Source organism: Strigops habroptila, chromosome 1 (assembly GCF_004027225.2).
Source record: "Strigops habroptila isolate Jane chromosome 1, bStrHab1.2.pri, whole genome shotgun sequence".
Taxonomy (NCBI): Eukaryota; Metazoa; Chordata; class Aves; order Psittaciformes; family Psittacidae; genus Strigops; species Strigops habroptila.
Window position 1 is genome coordinate 132,189,743 of NC_044277.2, and position 20,058 is coordinate 132,209,800.

Genomic DNA, 20,058 nt, shown 5'->3' on the forward strand with positions numbered 1-20,058 from the left:
CAACTGAAATAACAGGTTTTATAGCCTTTTTTAGGGGGGTGGGAGGAAGAAAGATGCTGTGACTAAACATCAGATTGTGAAAGCTCTGAGTTCGTTTTGTTGTGAAAGAAAACATTGCACTTTATGTAATAAACAACTGAAAGAGTTTTCACCATCCAGGAATAACTCAGACATTAGGCTGCGTTCTTTTGTCTGGAGAGTAGCAAGCAGGGTAATGAAAACAAAACCCACTAGACATAAAAATACAATTTATACCTTTTTATCAAGCAAAGAGAAAGTTGGTTAATGTTTGAAAAGGGAGCAGTAATGTGTATTTATTGACAATTTTATTGTAATAATTAGATGTTTACACAGTCTGGACATTGTGGCTAAATCACTTCCAGCATGTTTATTTGTAAAGAGCTGTTTTCAGGGCAGTGCAGTAGGCTCATTAAGAAGACAGACTGCATTAAGATTCAAAGAAATTACTACTTCCCGGGCTTTGCTTCACCTGTTTGGATTTAAAATTTAAAAAAAAAAAGGGGGGGGGGGGGGAATTAAAAGCCCAACAGCGATATCATCCAAATACTCAATGGCCTAGAAACGATGAAGTAAAAAGGAGACTATTTTCTCCTGTAAAGGAAACTTCATCTTTTCAGTTCCAAAATAATCTGGTATTGTACATTTGAAACCATATACAACATTGTGGATGCCGCTTCCAAGTGCCTCTTTGTGGCTGTTAATATATATTGTTTCAACACTTCTTATATTTATTTTTTGCACTCCAACTAAATGACTACATCATATTTAAGATATATCTTCCTCTTTTTACTTTAATTTTTTTCTGGCAATGCTGTTAGTTCACCTTTAGAAAGTCTTTAAGCCAGCAATAGGTTTGCACATTTATTTGATCTGTAGATACCTTTTTTTCCTTCAGCCAAAGAAGGATCACTTTTTACTACAAGTCCTCAGAAATTTTCATTATTAACCAGGAAACTATTGCACATGTTTTGGTTTTGGGATTTTTTCAGGCATACAAAAAAGTGAAACTTTTATATTTAGTCTGAATAAATCTAAATTCTCAACAGAACCCTATTTGGGGGCTTTTTCACTAATAAATTTAAAGCCATTTGTTCCATCTGAAGTGAATTTCACACAAGCTAAGAGAGGCTAAACACCAATTACAGATTTTTCTGGTTTTACAAAGGTAAGAGAAAGGAAGGCAGCTGAAACAGAAGGAGCTCTCAGTAACGCAGCCTTGATGAGGAAGTCCGTCTACATCAAGTTCTGCACAGAAGAGCACACCACTGCATTTACTGCAATATCCCTTTTAAAATTTAAAAACCCTTTAAAAATTAAGGCAGTAAATAGGCTATAACGTTGCTCTTGTCCCAGTATGTTTCCATTACAATTAAGTAATCAATACGCAGTATTTATTGCTGAAAGATTATGCATGAAGAGGAGCACATAAAAGGAACAGAATGCTTAAACCTTCCTGACTTTCCTTTGGCTGCCATTTAGCTATTTTTCCCCAGAAGCAGGCTTGTTAAATGCCATCCAGTATGTTCTATATAAATTCTGTCTACTCCCTGCCCTCACAAATAAAAACAAAGACGATAAAAGAAATGGATAAAGAGATGTCAGTTTGCAAAGAAAATACTGGGTTATATTTCCTGAAAGCCGCACAAGTCAATTTACAAACTTGAAATATTACAGATTTAGTTTTACAAGTCAATCACAGCTTTGTATTTGGCCTCGTAATTACTGTCAGTTTTGACAGGGAAGGCAATAATTTTTTTCCCTGACATGTGAGTTTCAATAAAATCAGGTACCCACATCACAGAACACTTTCTTACACAGAGAATTAAAAGGACTTCTCACAGAGATAAAGAATACTGCCAGGCTTAAATATGTCATACATTCAATTAAAGAGTATGAAAAAAAGAGGACTATCCTTTCTGGTGACCTGATCCAGAGCCTATTATAAGGATGAGAATGTTTCTATTTACTTAAATGGACCCTGGAAGAATCCCTTTTGATCTCAGAAGAGTGGAAAAAACAACAGACAAAACCGAAGACTATTTTTATCTTTTTCTCTATTTCCTAAGACATTTAAACACCAAAGTGGTAACTAAAATTAACTACCTGAGATGAATAAATGGCTACAATTTGAAATTGTAGCTAATTTGCTTAAAAATACATGAATGAAATGCTTTCCATGGCAATTAGAATCAACGTAATGTTGCATATACTCACAATTCATTTAACAACTGGTACAGCCAAACACGCTTTAAGGCAAAGCAAGGTATATGATACTTGAAAGAAGCCTTTAGTTTTTTTAAAAAGTACTAATTGTGGGCCAAACTAATTACTGAGGTAATGAGCTACCATGTTTATTGGGCAGGAAACAGTGAATACAGTTCCTGCTTGGAACCTGTAAGGTTGAAAGGGGATGAGGGACATGCGAATCCACAGAGCAGTGGCTCTGTGTTTTTAGTACACCAGGCAAATTAAAGCTAAGACTGGACTTGTATTTATTCTGCCATTTCCAAGCAGTGTCAGTTCACTGCTGACTTACAGAATTGCAGAATACTGGCCTGGAACACATTTTAGGAGGTCATTTAGCACATGCCCCAACCCCAAGGCAGGAAGTGCCATGGTTCTGCCATTCCTAGCAGGTGAGTTTGTCTGCAGCAGGTTCTCCAAATCCTCCAGAAATGGAAATTGCAGAAGCTCCCAGGCAACGAACCCCAATACTTTGCTGCCCTCGCTATTGGAAAGCTTCAACTTCTTCCTAATCTGCCTCTACCTGGGAGCAATATAAGTCTGTTATTTCTTGGTGTCATCCCATGATTAACATGATCCCATTTAGCAAATTAGGGGTGGAAGCCTTACTGTGAACAAAAGGTCACTCAGGCATTCCTAATGTGAGATGGAGCAAATGATAAAAATGACCAATTTGAGTTTCTCCTAAAGCTATGCCCTGTGTCACCCACCCTTCATTTGGAAGGGGTGAAACTGCACCTTGAGCAGACCAGAGTAGACACAGGTTCCTGGCTAAGCAAGAGCCGTATTTCCTGCTACTTTCAGAACATGCAACTCCATTAAGTCCTCAGGATTGGACTTAATTATGAGAGCAATAAATTTGGCCTAGAGAAAATATAATATACTGGGAGACATGGAGACTGTCAGTGGCCCATATACAGATGTTATAATTCTGTGTCAGTGTACCCATATAACAAGATAATTCCTCATTATTATATGCTTATTCCTTGTCTGAAAGAATAGAGGCCCAGCCAAAGCATTCATCTGCCATTGACAGCTGTCTGTAATAAAGGTTGCCGAAGACAGTAATAATGTCTGCTCCTATACAATTTAGATTTGATAGGGAAATGAAGGGGACGATGAAACAGACAGGGCCAAACACAACTTTTCAGTACACTGGCATACAGCTGGCATACCTGCGATGTTTTCGGAAGAGTAAATCCCCATTAATCCTGGCATAATCAATCAGACCTCAGCCCAGAGTCTACAGACCATCAGCATGTGAACTGGGAGTTCAAAATGAGAAGCATATAAAATACTTCCATCTGCTAGAAGAGCTATCTTACACCAAGGAGATCTTCTCCGAGCAGCTGGAGATCAGAACCACCAAAGCCATTTGCTTTGTGTTCATAATACTCCCCATATTTGTTAAGTGCTGGGCACAGAGCAATTCTGAACATCTAGAAATACTTCACAAATTGGCATCCTATATCTAGGTGGCTAACTCATGATTAGGGATAGATATCCTTTAAACCACAGAAATTAACTTTCTACAACACTAACAACTTGATTTTAAATCCTGTATTTAACATGAATAAGAGGTTTTAGGAGCACTTCCAACGAAGCCAAGGGAACTATGTGACTGCTTACTACTGCCAATAAGGAGTTAATACTGTGCCCCCAAATTAAGAATTACCTACACAACTTTTGTTGAGGTTAAGGAGGAGTCACATGGCTAAATTCCCTTGTTTCAGCCTGTACATGCAGAACTGACTGTTTTCAAGAAGCAGACAGTGGAAAAGACAGAAGACGTTTGTGCCATTGACAACTGCCTACATTTCGATTTTTTTCTGTAATACCAGCAGAAATGACAACACTTAGGATGAACAGAACATTTAAGAGCCCACAGACATAGGAAGGGCAGACGCTAATAAGTATTATGATGAATGTAGTCTGAATAGCTACTGTAATTTCAGTTAATGCATTTAGCAACAGTATGTCTACTGTTACTGTTAACTAGACAAAATTATTGAAATAATTGTCTGAATTATCACAATTAATTCATAATCAAACACTGTTCACCAAATGAAATAAATAAGCTTTCAGTAGCTGGTCAGTACTCTGTTCAATGATCCCTGTGAGTCACTCTGGTCAGTTTTAGACTGAATTACTGTTACACATATTCCCCATGTTATGACATCTTGATGTCATAACAAGCAAGAGTATGTTGCACGAAGGCCTCCTTAACAGGGTCAACATCGACCACAATGTGCAAAACAGAATTCCACTGAAATATGTTGTATTTACCATTTAATTAGATGGGCATGATGAAATCCCTTTGCGGTCCACATCATCAGCGTGTCTGAGGGTACATACACAGGAACACATCGCATCATGGCTTCATATGCCATTCTGTCAGATCGGGCTATAATTCAAGACCCCGATCCATGCCTGATGGACAAACATCTGCATAAATTTCTAGCTCATTGAATTTATTAGAGATGTTCAGTAGCAACAATTCAGCTGGAGGGCCGAAGATAATATTGAACATAGATCAGTAAGGATCGTTTTTCAGCCATGTAGGTCTTCGTTCTCCACTGCTTCCCTAAATCTGACACAGACCACCATCAGTACAGGTTCAGGTTCACACTCACCAGCAGGCATTTCCTTATTCTGTACCTGAAACATCAATGTGACCCAATTCTGTAAGAATCTATTTTAGGAAGACACCTCATGGCACACACTCTCCTTTCCATAATTTTGTATAAGTAAGTAAATGAATGCAGGAACACAGTGAAGACAGAGTATTTACAGAAGTGCAAGCCATAAACATGGCTTCATGAGAGAGATTATTTGTGATGATGCCTCTGCATTTTGAAGTTTCTCTCACTTTCTGAAAATTTACAAAGCCCATGAGAGAAAATGCTCATTTCCCAAAAGCTGCCTTCAGAGCAATGCCAGATACATTAGAGGGGAGGCAATTCTGGTCGCAAGTCGATAATGACCTATAGGTGACCTTTGGTGGCTATCAGAAGAAAGTAGCTGAATAGGTAATCTCAGTCCAGAGTGGTTAAGTACCCACATCATCTATAATGTGCCAGTCTCAGAAGAAGAAAAGAATTAATGGGTAGAAAGCTGGTTAGTTTATAGACCTTCCAAAACAGTTCTCACAGTTGGTAATGTGGATAGCCTATTTTTCTGTTAAGTAATGGAAACCTAGATGGGTAGACTACCCACACCCACACACACCCTTTTGTCATGGTCTAATACCTTAAAACTAAGTCCAAAATTAGCTTAAAAATAGGGGGAAAAGATACTGAAAAAAAATAAGCCTGGAGTATTTTATTGGTACAGGCAACAAAAAATCAATGGCACAAAAGACACACAGATTTTGGTAAGAGGCACCTGATGTAATGCACTGAGTGCTATTATAATGAGAAATGTAGGACAAGAGAGAAGTTAGTAGAATAGACCCTTTAAACAACTGGAAATATAAATTTTTAAAAAGCTAAGAATAGTTTTTCTATAGTAAAGATAGTGTGGCTGCTATCAGCATGCAGACATAAACACCTTTTAGAAAGGAGAAAGCAGCATCAAAACATGATTGTAAGTGACTGTATAATAAAACCCACTGCTTCCCACGCACACATGTGCATTCATGCCTGGCTGCTTTTAATTTAAATATAAGGAAAGAATGGCAGCCCTCTCAGAAGATGGCAGCAGCAAAGGAAGAAGGTCCCTCTGCTTCCCTGATGCCACATGACTGTTTACAGATTTCATCTTTTCCCTTCCAAACTGAAATAAGTCTCTGAGGCTGAAGACCAACAGTGAATAAACTGAGTTGCCCACGCCTGTCAGACTGTCTGCGCTCTGCTCTTCTCATGCTGACCCTATTAGATTTGACTATTAAAAAGCAGCATTGGGCCATGTCAGCTCTTGGGTGGGAGACTGCCAAGGCACACTTCCATGCTGCTGGCGTTTGAAAGATTAATACTGATCCTGTATAATACTTTTTCCCTTTAACCCAGGCAGTCTGCACGAGGGTCAGTTCTGTGGTGCTACATACCCTGTCTTGTAACATGAGGTGTAAAACTAAAATCCCGACTGCCTATGGACATTAAAAATCCCACAGCACTATTTACAAATATGCAAAAAATTATGGCAGACTGGAAGCAGCCAAACTGGTAATTCTATTCTGCCAACATAAACCCTACCACTGTAACAACATGGAATTTTATATTTTTTTTTTCATCTCACAGCATAAACTTTAAAGTCTTGCTGTAAAATGCTCATTAGCCATCAAATATCTTTATGGAGTAGCACTTGCTTTACAATAGAGGGTAAAAGGAAGTTTGTTCTACAGTCTGTGAGACACTGAGGCTACTTTAGGGTAAAAGCTCTGACAGATCAGTTTGCTACAGCAGAAAATTAATAGAGATAGATTGTATTTTAGTGGCATTTGAAACTATCTGCCTCTTCATCTACCAGCCGCTCTTCTCAGACTGCCTGCACTGTTGTACTTTATTCTCCCACACATTGCTACAAGATGACACCTTGGATTTTTCAGTTTTTCCCGTTAATTAAAAAAATTGCTCCTCCCAAAAGGCTGGGAAAACCTGTCATTTCAGTTTTAAATTTGACTTATGTTGGCATAGCTTTCAGGTGCAGAGGTTTTCCTTGTACTTTGCTTTGAACTCAACTTGCTGTGGTAGTTTGGACTAAGGAAAGTTCCAAGCAGAAACAGAACTGTCTAGATACCATTACAAAATTGCTCCTAAACAAATCCATAAAAGGGTATGATACAGCAATTCAGGGCTTATCACTGCCTGATCTGCTTCACAATTTACATATATATGTGGATATGTGTATATATATACATTCCTTGGCACAACACAATTGGATAAGAAAAGCAGCATTCCTTTGACCTGCACATCCTGTCATCATCTCAGCCTCCCTTTACTTCTTCCTGTAGCAAGGAGAGACCAGCCAAATCACTATTTCATCCCAGAAACATGAAATACTGTGCTCACACCCATCTTGAATCTAGAAATTTAAGCCTATAGTTTTAAGTTGGTTGGTGCTGGTCCCTCTCACTAAGACACGGAATGCTGGCAGGAAATGAACTCTAAAACAGAGATGCAGGTTTGGCAGAGCACTCTTCACTGAGCTCAGTGTTAGCTTTTCTAAATGAAGATGGAATTAAGTAGACCCTTGTCTGAGAAATGTCAGCCTCAGAGAAACCCTGGTAAGTGGAGGTCTTAAGAGTTTATCAGTACATTATGGTATGTAAAGTGGAAAGTTGTTTATAAGGTTTCCATGCATACACTTATTCCCACAGTTACACACTAATAAATTTTTCATCAACTTGACAGAGAGAGATGAGAGAAACATCAAATGGCTCATGGAGCTGAAGAGCACACCATTGTCATCTACCTGGTTACTTTCATCACATTTTAATATTTTACAGCTTTCCTACAGATCCCAATGAACTTTATCAAGCCAGGACTCAGATCTACAGACATAACTTCATTTTGATTTACCCAAGATAGAAAAATGGATCTCTACCATTCAGCTGTAGAGAAGTTAGTGCCTTTCTTTTGTTTAGTCCAGCTTATGGAAATAATTGCATCTTCTTCAGAAAGAGGACAAAGAGTATTCAGCAAAAGGCACTTTGAAGTCGTATTGCCTGGTTTTGAGTAACTGTTCTGAGAACCTCATGCAGAAGCAAGCGAATTCTATAGCTTCTCAGTTTCAACAGTCTTCAGATCAGGTTCTAAAGGGTTATTCTTTACGCTCCTTCTAATGCTGTGTCATACTCAGAATGCAGCGCCAAAATGAACAAACTTTATGCATTTGGCTTTGAATATAGAACAGGATCTTAATTAGCATTCATGTTCAGCTTAATTCCAGCCAAAGAAAGTTTTTATCATTAATAGAGGCGCAAAAGGTATACAACATATATCACTTCTCTAAATCTCATCCATACATCTCTCTGATGGAAGAACCGGCACAAATGCTACCATCAGTACATGTAATTAGTGGCAGCATGCACAAAGAGGTATATCCAAACTGAATGCTGGAAAAATATGTGAACCAGTTATCTGTGTGTGGAAGTACATGAAAAAAATCCTACAGAGTGGCATGATTATATCTGGGTGCCTCTGCTATAAAAAGCATTTGTATTACCCTTACTTCTCTGAATAAATTCAAATGACAGCCCCATTTCATTTCTTCATTCAGTCTGGAGGCCAGATGGCATTAGAATCATTTACTTCACCTTGTTGTGCTTAATTACTACAATCAACACACTATTTTCCAAATTAATCATAACAAAGTAATTCCATTAGTAACACAGCAGGCTGTTGAATTATTAGCATCATAACAGTTTGCAAACAATTAAACTTTATTTGAACCTTAAAAATTTGCAGAGTTGAACATTATTGTAAGATCTAATGGCAGTAAAGTACAAATCCAGAACAGAGCAAATAACCAAGTAAAACGCTGTACAAAATATGACTTGCAATCACCTTTTAAAAAAAATTGCTTGCTGTTCATGGAAAGGCAAGTGCAACCTTAATAAACAAAGAAAATAAAGCAATTAGTATTTTGTACCACTGGGGTTTGTTTCAGTTGTATTCACAGAGGTTTTCTTACCCAAAAAAGGTTATGGTATTTGCACAGATTTCAAGTAAACAATTCATCCATGGTCCACTGCTGGTTTATACCCAGACACTTCAAGTGAGTTTCAGGACATCTTTCACCTTTTAGATTTTAAGGCAGTTTGTTTACGGCCACACATATATATGTACTAAGGGAGTGGGGGGAGCCCTAAAGGAGAACTACAGACAAAAGACACTTTATTTCTCCGGCTGCCACCACCCAGGGGAGCAAGCGCTCGGCCGGCCCCATACCCATCGCTTGGGTAAGGACTCCCTCTCCTGGAGAAACGGCAGAAGTGGCGGAAGGGGGAAGGGGCGGGCTCCTCCTCATCATAATCATCATCCTCCTCCTCCTGTGCTATGAAAATTTGCTGCCACCTACCGCCGCGGGCGCGCAGGGCAGCGCGGGGCGCGCAGGGCCGCGCAGGGCCGCCCCTTCCTTTCCTCTGGGCACCGGCAGCGCCGGGAACCCCCCGACGACCTCCAGCTTCCCACTCGGCACCGGCATCCCTGCATCGCTCCTGTCCCAAACGGACTTTCCCGCCTATACGCTTCGTCTCAACGACAGGAGGGGGTTTACTCCAAAAAAGTAGGTGGTGGTGGTGAAATTGGGAATTACGTAATTAATACAAAGACATTTTGGCGGGCAGATTTATTACATTGCCATGTTAACAAGAGAAAAGGAGGTTTTCTAGCTGTGATATTAACGCTTCACATTCTGTACACAATCCAGAAGTACACTTGATAAATTAAAGTAGTAAAAGATCTGAAGAGCATAATCTATCATTTTAATGCTTCACTGATAACGTACAGAATCAATTTCAACGACTATTTCTTTTTTAAAAAATTACAGCAAGACTCTGCACCTTGTCTGACTCCTATTAGAATCCAGCGTACCATCGAGTATCATACATTAGCTAACATAAAGCACAACATCTCAGTTTACCGAAAGGATCTAATTCTGAGTTCAGACTAACATTACCTTTTAACCCACAGTGTTTCCAGGGCCCGCCTGAAGCGTAAACAGCACAAGCAACTACAAGGGGACCTGCACAGGCTCAGCGATTCGCAGACTGGCTTGACCTGCCTCGTTGGCAGATTAAGGGTCTCACAAATCAAGTGTGTGGGAGGACTCAAAAAAGTTGATCTTGCATGCTAAAAGCAAAGCCCATCTCCAAAACAAGAGTATTTAAAGTATTAACTCTGACTTGCCCAACCCCTTCTCCACAAGTGACAGTATTTTAGTGTACTTTTTTATGTTAAAACTGATGCTTTTAGTCACAAAGTGCCAGATTTGACACTGAGACTGCAGATTGCTATTAATAATCCACATAGAGCTGAAGATGTCTGCTGCACACAACTTGTATCAGAAATTCCACCTATCAACAAGGTACTCGAATTTTATTGTGAAGGTATCTGTAAGGTATGGAGAAAATATTTCACATTACCACTCTTACCTGCCATTTAGCTCATGTTGACTTATCAAAAATTGTGGGGTTTAATATATTCTCTTTTTTATAAATTTTCACATCACTCATATCTCCAAATCAGAATGGTATCAGGGTAGTATTACCACACAGGCTGATTTATTACATCAGCAAAAGAACCAAGGCTTCATTTTGTGGTAACGAAATAATAATTAACAATACAATACTGAATATATGAGAAAAATAAATCATTGGCTAAAGCAAAATACAAGAACATTTGGAAACAGAATACCCTGAAGACTTGCAATATTACACATAAATTTTGCTTGATTCTCCTAGGAAACTGCACAAAATGTACAGTGAGTATTAAAAGGTTAATGCATACATAAACTGAGTAATAGTTTTCTACTTTCAAAGTTCAGCTTAATTTTTCTAAATCTGAGGAAATTCCCTGAAAGAACACAAACCCATAGCTATACAGAGTGCTGCTAGTATGCTTAAGGAAAAAGCAACAGGCACTATTTGGCTGTTTGTGCCCCATATGTTAATTACCCTCTACTTCATTTCTTAGCATTACAATTCTATAAAAAGTGACAAAGAAGAACATTTCCTCAGAATTATGATCAGTTACAGTTTTTAATGTTTAATATACACAAGGCAACAATCTGACTACATTCACTGAAACCACAGAACATGTACGGCAGAATCTTCTTCTTTCAGAGGCCAGGTCTGTAAACTGCAGCTGCACACCACTCCCAAGTGCAGATTTCTCCTGATTAGGAAGAAGGAAGTTGAAAGTTCATCATTAAACAAAAAGCCTCAAACGTGCATGTCAAACCCAGTCCAAATATCTACCCCCTTCCACAGTTTTCTGCACAGACAGATACATACATGTATATATATATACATACACTAAAGTAATGAAACTAGAAAGCACACAAATTCTATTGGGAAAAAAAAAAAAATCTGGAAAAGGAACATAGTTATAAAATTCATCATCTTTTGTACACTGTGTTTTCATGTTTCATACAGAACCCAAGAAAAAGTGCTTTAATTGAACCTTCAATATATTTTGCCATAATCTTTATGTTAACAGGACTCCTACGAAGGTTCCAGGAAAGAAATACTTATGAAACAGAGAACAAGGGAACATATAAGCCATTACAGAAGATTGGATTAAAATGTACTTACCCAGGCCTCTCAAATATCATACATCTCCATTATGTAGGCTTTAGGCACCAAGCCAATGGTTCCCTTCATTTCTCCTACCCACCAGCCAAATCTATTGTACTCCTAATTGAAAACAATATGCAATATTAACCTTTAGTCTGATATAAATGCAATAGAGTTTTGTATGCAACTCCTTATGGATGCTTTCTCTTATATACAGTTATAATCATTTCAACTGAAAATTAAAACATTGTATCTTTTTGTTAGAGGCATTCATGTGCACAGTTAGGCAAAGGCAGAAGTTAAATTTTAAGAAGGCCAGGCATACTCAGGAAAATATCTTAATTACAGCCACGCTTCTCTATAACACCTACTAAAAATAGCCGACCTCTATCCTCTATTCATCACAAATAGAAAAACCTTATCTTTGAAACTAAAATCTAATAGTGCAATGTTGACATATAAGAATTAACTGGGATTCTTTTAGTTCCACAAGGCTAAACTCTAAGAAACTTACAATCATCTTATTTTAAAAACCACTTCGCTCAAATGCGAAGGGAACACATTACATCTCATATATAATTTCTTTCTATGGACAAAGTCTAGAAGAGACTTTAGGCTTGCAGAAAATTCTACAGCAGATCTCATATGTCTGACAGATGACTAATGTACTTTTGTTTGAAATTTGTTTAGGCTTAGTGATATAAATATGAAACAAAATGAATTCTAATAGTTTAAAGAAATAATATCTTCCAAAAGCAATACCAAGTATTGTGGGATCCAAATTTAATTTTTTTCCTATGAAGTAAATATTTTAAGATCAATCCTAACAGCAGTTCAATAAATTGTAACAGCTGAAATTGCACATACACATATATTGAGTTACAAATGAAGCATTATTAAAACAGAGACCCCATTCAAAATTGAATGATTAGTAAGACAGAAATTACTTTGGAACAAACATGGAAAATACAAAATACACAGATATCTCTGGTAAGCAACATCTGCTTCCTGCTATGCTGCTCTTCCAATGAGAAAAGCAAAAGGCTGTAGGATTTTGAATTAATGGTCCTACTGAGATGAAGCTATTATTTTGACTGTAGATAAAGTTTTTTGGTTATAAATAGTCAAGTGGAGCTTAAGGGTTAATGGAGTTTCATTAGAGCCCGAGCTATAACGATTTGCTGCTGGCATATTTGGCCTGGTCGAGAGTTCTCTAGGGTCCTATGAGGTGCTTAGTGTACTCAGCTCTCTGTGTTCTTAACTACAATGAAGCCCTGCTGATGGCCCACTTTCATGTGGGCTCAGGGGTTTCTGTGTTTTGTTGGAGGGGTTTTTTTGTCTTTTGCTGTTTTTATTTGTTTTAAACATGTTTGCATGCAGGCACACACACACTTTTATACTTTCTTATTGTGGAAGGCTGAACACCAATATTAAATTAAACATTTTCTTCCCTCTCTTCATGGTGAATTGGTGATTTAAAAGATTCTACTATCCATAAAATACTGCAGTAAGTGTGATTTAAAGAAAAAACACATTAAAAAGCAGCAGGAAAACCTTCGTTTATGATGTGAACACACAAATGAGAAAGCTGCAAAAATAATTCCACCTTCTTCCCCCTTCCGCTGCAGAACAGACTGCTGGGACTGGGGCTGGTCTGAAAGTCTAGAGGTATTTGGACTTGATCATCAGTGCAAACTGCTCTCCACAGAAGTTAAGAACCCCTCCTAACTTTTCCCATGGGGGTACACATTACACCCCAAATCCTTAAAGGCTAAATAACAACCTGACACTGAGGTTTATAATGTTCCAGATCAGCCTGTTTTAAGATCTGTGGTTTATCTCACAATACACTGGTTATATATACAAACTGGTTTTCTAGACTGAAGTGGGAAATTGCTGAAAGGAGCAGTACTCACGTATACTACTGGAATCTCAGCAATAAATCTCCCCAAGAGAAAGCAACTAAAGATCTTAAGCTGTTACATGGAACATGAAGTGACTGACAAAAGTGATTAAGCAAGTTTTGCTAGACATCAGCCAAAAAAACAAACAGTACATGAAATGAGGGAAGTAGCTTAGTTAAACGGTCATTAAATTGCATATGACAAGTGGCACAGAAAAAGCCTGTAGACTGCATTATCCATTGAAAATGTTCCACTTAGCAACACTACATGAACTTAGAAACAATTGTTTTAAAAGAAACAATTCAGATACCTCAAATTAAAATTAAAAGCATGCTGCTGTTTTGAAAACTTTCTGGGTTTTGCTACTTACTAATATACCACTTACTGCTCTGACATGAAGCTAAGTGAGAAGATGAAATGGATGTTGATGTAACAGACTAGTAAACTAATTTAAGGATTCACTGCAACCATTACACCATACAGACAATATTGCAACACAGAAGCTTTTACTTTACATTACTATTCTTTGCATGGGTCTCAAGAGGAACATGAATCCCAATTAAACTATCTGCAGACTGTAGAAGCCCAAACAAAAATATAATGCAGATACCTCCCTACCAAGAATATAAAACTTTAATCTCAGGGTTTAGAATAATTAGATAGTACCCCTTTTTAAACTGATTAAAGTATAGATATTTCTCTTTAAACTCCTAACCACTCCTTTCCGTCCTCAATACCACAAAAGAATGCTTACTGGTCAGGCAGATAAGCAGTCTCACCACCACCACCACCAGTCCTTTTTTGAAGTCACATATAAAATCCAAATTGATGTATTGTTTCTATAAATGTTAGCAACTATAAACTGCTTTATAGCGATATAATTTAATTAATACACTGCTGTTGTGAGGTCCATATGCCTATTACTGCTGCTTAAGATGTGTAGAAGAAAACCCTAAAGCCCACATTTGTGGGAAATGATGATTAATACACAGAAGAATACAAGTACAGTTTGGAGTTCTATATGAATTCTTAAGAGTTGAGAATCACAGTGCTTTTGCAAGCATCAGCTTCAGATCTCAGGTACCACTGGGTTTACCATCTGGTATCCTTCACCACATTCAGCTCTTAATATCACTGCTAACATAGGCAAGCGACTATACTTCAGAAGGACTGATAAAATAATGAAGAGTCCTTTAATCTAAGGAAACCATTGTAGTCAATTTATAAGAAATATTGCATCCCTTTGTAGGATGTGTAATTATTTTCTATTAATCATGTGCTATAAAGCTACATTATGTGGTTATTCTGTTATCACTAGAAAGAGGCCTGCAGTCAGCTCCTGACAATGTTAGGTAATTACTAACACAAAGCTTCTTTCTCTGTATGTAGAAATGCTATCAAGATCCAGAGGTGCTGTGATGCTCGCTGTATGAAAATAACTCTCCAAAGAAATTCAATAACTGCAAAATGAATTGCTCCAAGGCAAATAGAGGGATAGGAGAGGGGGGCAGGGCCAGATCCAGCAGCCCTGCAATGAGGAGAATGCACAAGTGTGCGGCCAGTGCTCTGCCATGTGACTGGGAGCACATTTGCCATACCAGGCAATGTTAGGCAGAGGCAGGGGGAGGAAGGGGCCACCGCAACCCCTGGAAGACAAGCATCAGGGCAAAGGAATATATTATGCCAAAGAACACAAAACAACCACCTTAACAATGGCCAACTGCCTTCTAAGCTACTTCCACTGTCTGTCAGAGTGGATTTATTTTTTTAACCCTAAGCAGAAATTTGTTAACCACAGTGAAGTAATTTCACAGTGCAGCAGCAAGGAACAGGTTAACAACATTTAATGTGCTGGCAAAACACTCTGTACAGAGCACTGTGATAGCGGGGAAAAATATCCCATCAGGATTTACAGGCTCCTTAAATGCTCTCAACTGAACACACTGTGAGCAGATGCTGCTTCTTGTCCCCATTCCACCAATTTCCCTGCAATGATGTGTACGTATGTGTGACTTCATGAGACACTGATCGTAAAAGTTTTTGCACTTGAGGAAATCACAGTAGGTAGAAATACACCACCTGTTTTTTACAGATACCTTCTAAGTCCACAATTTTTGTACTATGTAGAAGAGAATTTTGATATTCAAGAAGATAAAATTTATACACTTTAGGGGATTTCCAAAACAGTCTCTACCTTTAGAAGAGAACCTCTGCATAAATGAGGATCTCCAGATGCTTTGCACCATATTAACTTCTATTGACTTCAGCAAAAGTTGAGAACATCTGGTCCTTATGCAATTGGTCCCTATTGTTCAGTACATATGGTACGGTTTTTGTGTTTGCGGGATAGGGTTTTTTATTTGTTTTGTTTTTTTTAAAAAGTTGCTGAAAATTATCATTATGTTTCAATGCCTTGAAGAAAACAATGCGGTTGTATTTTTAAAAAAACACAAGTGAAGTGTGTGAATTCAAGATTTTTCTCCTGTTCTCTTCCAGTGGCACTGTAAGTAACATAAACTTACTGGCTGAAGATCTGCAAACTTTAAAACTGAAAAGCAAATGTATCTGTAGGCCTGTTTGGGGTTAAAACAAGTAGCCTCTCCTATCAAGCTAAAGATGTGCGGGAAGCAGGTAGAATTTTTTATTTTTAGTAAGAATATCCTGGGGGACAATTTTGGCAATATAATATTTTAAAACATCTCCAATTCATTCAGGAGATTCAGACTAGCTAAAAGTTTTAGAACTTCCTTTGGTGTAATTGCTGAATGATACACTATCAACCAGGGAGCATTTTCGCCACAGAACAGCATTTTCTCTAAAAAGCAGAAAATGACAAATGTTTTAGATAACTGAACGAGACTTCTTCACAGGTAGTAGAGTTGTTTTAAGAGAGCAATAAAATGGTCATCTTTAAGAATATAAGTCTTAGATTTATTGCATAGTTGTGTTATTAGGTTTTATTTCCTGCAATGACATGAGACAAAATAGACACCAATTAGAGAGTTCCAATATAAATCAGGGAAGCAGACTGAATTCTGAACCAAAACTGGCCCCTGAAAAACCCTTTAATGATAGAAGGCCATTTTATTTTCCATTAGATGGCACGATGCCAATTTTTTTCTAATCAAATAGGTAAATGCTTACTATTATCAGTACGCAAACCAACAGAGCTAGAATCACTTTGCATTAGTCTGTCTTAACTAAACTTCCATTTAAAGGCCTTTACTCCTATGTTACACTTAAACATATATCTGGTTTTTTTCCCCTGTAAGTAATATACCTAAACAAGCCACAAGAAGGAAACGTACAGCATAGTATTGCATTATAGTTTTGATCGGAAGCATCCCACTGAAGTGAATCTCCCAGTGCTCCCACTTTGCCCACCTTGGCTCACTTTGCAGAGCTGTCAGTCTCAGAGCACCCATGCTACATTTCACTCAGAAGTTAAAATGAAAGATGCACTTGAATATGTTCCAATCACTAATGTGCTCTTATTCACTAAACCAGGCTAGACCTCTTTGGACATCAAACCCCTTTGAAAACACAGTGTGGACACCAGGGCCTCACCACTAATTGCTTCACTCTGCAAATCTGCTCCTATTGGTACTCCCTATTTGCTAGGGTAGACATAGGCAGTATGGTCATGGAAATTACTGTTAAATGCAGATCTCAGTATGATCTAAAAATAGCCTGACAAAAATTAAAAAAGAAAAGAAAAAAGAAAAAAAAAAAACCCAAACACTTAGGATTTTAGTATACCTTTCACACCATGTTGAAAAATACTGAATAAGTACATGTTACGAAGATTACACAGATAATGTACAAAATGCTCACACTGATTATGAAACAGCTGCACTTTACTTCATAAGCAGTAATCTGAAGTATGGAGATTTTGTTTGTCTGCTCAACCTGTATTTTTGCTTAGTAAAATGTGAGCATTTTAACAGCTGTTTCTTGTATTGAAAGAACAAAAATCTGCCACACTGGAAATGTACAGCCACTGAATAAAGGTAATTTAGATGGAGTTAACACTCTACTTGCATGGAAAATTCTAGAGCAAAGGGTTAAGTCATAGATGAGATTTCCATGAATCATAAATACAAGGGTGAGCAGCATGATAGTGCACTGGCATGTGCTGAAATACTAACAGGGAAGAAGAATTCCATTTTAAGATATAATTTCTGAGTTTGAAGTATTATTTATTGCTTTAATGCAAATATAAATATAAATGAGAAGGAAATTCAATTAGCTTCAAAGTTAAGAAATGTCAGTAATTTTACTAAGCATAAGTAAAATACTAACATAAGTAAATTTATAATTTACTTTAGTCACCTGCTAACCTAAGTTAATTTCCATTACTACTTGCATTTGACTGATAAAACTATGGAAGTTACTAACACAAAACACGCACCTAAAGCAAACAAACAAATACTGCAAGTGCTGCAGGCATAAATTGTGCATACAACCTTAAAGTAATAATAATATGGCTACCTCCGCTCACAGTTGTGTTTGTTTCTGGAGATTGATTTGCTGAGTAGACCTATGGAAGACTTATAAAAGGATTGTTATGTCACAGTTTGTTTCCCCGTTTATCATATGGGGTTGAAAGCAAAGGCAAGCCCATAAATGAGTGGGACTTAAGAGCAATCATCATTTTAGAAAACAGGATGCCCAAGTATCACATTTTTAATAGTCAATACTAACTAAAAAGTCAATATTAACTATGAAATCTTATTAATGAGTCCCTATATCAGTATGGCTATAAAATGTTTTCTATCGCATAGCAGGAGAGGTGTATAGAGTTTTCTTAATGTTCACATGATTCATACCCTAAGTTATAAAAGCCACTTTTATATATTCAATAATATATGTAGTACTCAAGAATATTATAAATGAAAACAATGAGTTTATCTGTACAGACACATTGATCAATTAATCTGAAAATTTAACTATTTTTATAAATACAGAAAAGCTAACAATTACTATTTCAACAGTTCTGTTAATTCTGCCCAGATTAAAAACTCAACTTTTGAAAGAAACTCTCAAAGGTAGAAAAATCTAAAAAAGGTTTGGGGGGTTTTTTGTAAGAGCCCATGGGACTGCTGCCACACAAAAGCAACAACTGACATAAATATTTAGAAAAACAGCTAAAATAGTTTTTGAATGCACCTGTGAAACAAGGAAAACATGCTTTCCTACAGTAATTACACTAGTCAGGCATCGGTATTTGTGTCATCAGAGTACAAGCATGCAAACCATGCTCACCGCACTAACACTGAATTTTGATTCTCTTTAAAGCAAGTTAGGGGGGATTTATCTTTGCATAGTGCTTAGCTATTTTAGGAAGTAAATGTTGCCAATCTGAAACCTCGCGCCCATTCTTCTAACAAGAATTCACCTAGAAACTTACATGTAACATATTGTTCCTCTTGCTTTATTTAAATTCTATCCATGCCCAAATTTGCTAAACTGCTTCCTAATTACTTCTGTTGTACTAATGATCTCATTTCTTGGAAACAAAAGTGTCGCTTTTCCCCTCATAAAGATACGTGAAAAGCACGTAAAAATACATTGCTTTGGCATAACTATTGCTGGGAAAGACAAATATCTATCTTATCAGATTCGTCAGAGCAAGCTATACCATTTATATTTCATTGTAAAACAAAGAACTATTACGAGTTGCACAAATACACTCAGTATTTTGTTAATGCTTCACCCTTCCTACTATAATACTGCTATACCCATACTCACTTCCTTATCAGCGAAATGTGATTTTCAAGAGTAATGTTCATACCTGGCTGACATATGATAGAAAGGCAATAAAGCCATAGCCGGGTTCAAGCTGAAGCTGAATTTATGACACCATTTTGGATCCATACACATCGCCTCCTGTCAGTACCTGCATCTCTCATTTTCAACCACTAGATGGTGTGAAAAAATAAAAGAATTGCCAAGGCTTCCTGCCGACTGCCACAAAATACGAGTATTAATGGAGTGGATTAGGAAATCTTTTTTGAAGAAAAGTCTCGACCCACTTCAGGATGGTTAGGTTCACTTTTCTTTTGGTTATATTTTCACTCACCAGACAAAGAGCTCATAAATGATCAGACCTTGAAACTGAGTCAAGTGGAGGGTTAAGATGGATAATTCTCTGGCACTTTCCCCTCCAAGGACCCTAAATTCAGAGCTGACAGCAGTGGCCAACACTCATTTTTCTGAAAAAGCTGTAACAATCTTTAAGCGAAATGGGGCTGAATTTTCTGGGCTGTATTTTGGAGTAGAAATCATTCCCAAAGAGAGAGGCTCTATATATCTGGAGCCGCAGCAAGCCGGTTTCAAGGACTAATTATGGATTAATCATGGCATGACGACAGGACAGTTGATATACAGAGGACAGCTTAAGATACTGTTTTTCTATTCGGCTCCATTTTTTTAGATTAAATTTCTCGTTTTTTTGGAGAACGAGTAAATGATTATTTCACCTACAAGCTGAAGATTAAGATTTTACAGTCCACACACTGTACCAGAAGAGTACAAAGAGGCCAAACTCATACAATGGAATCTGTTTGTTCATGGGCTTTTTTGGGGGTAGAGGGAGAGGCGGAAAAGGTGGTTATTTTAAATTAGATGCTCTATAACTGCTTGAAAGTC

General features: G+C 37.5%; 1 protein-coding gene across 2 annotated transcripts in view; it reads right to left on the reverse strand.

Annotated features, from left to right (window-relative positions):
* Window positions 1–9,670: 9,670 nt before the first annotated feature.
* SKAP2 (src kinase associated phosphoprotein 2) overlaps window positions 9,671–20,058 on the reverse strand; it is a 117,692-nt gene continuing 107,304 nt past the window's right edge. For both annotated transcript variants that reach the window (XM_030511478.1, XM_030511487.1), the window contains 2 exons: window positions 11,522–11,623; window positions 9,671–11,102 (listed from right to left, as the gene is read on the reverse strand). In XM_030511478.1, the coding sequence (XP_030367338.1) occupies window positions 11,531–11,623 (93 nt within the window). In that variant the 3' untranslated portion in view covers window positions 9,671–11,102; window positions 11,522–11,530. The remainder of the gene's footprint in view (window positions 11,103–11,521; window positions 11,624–20,058) is intronic.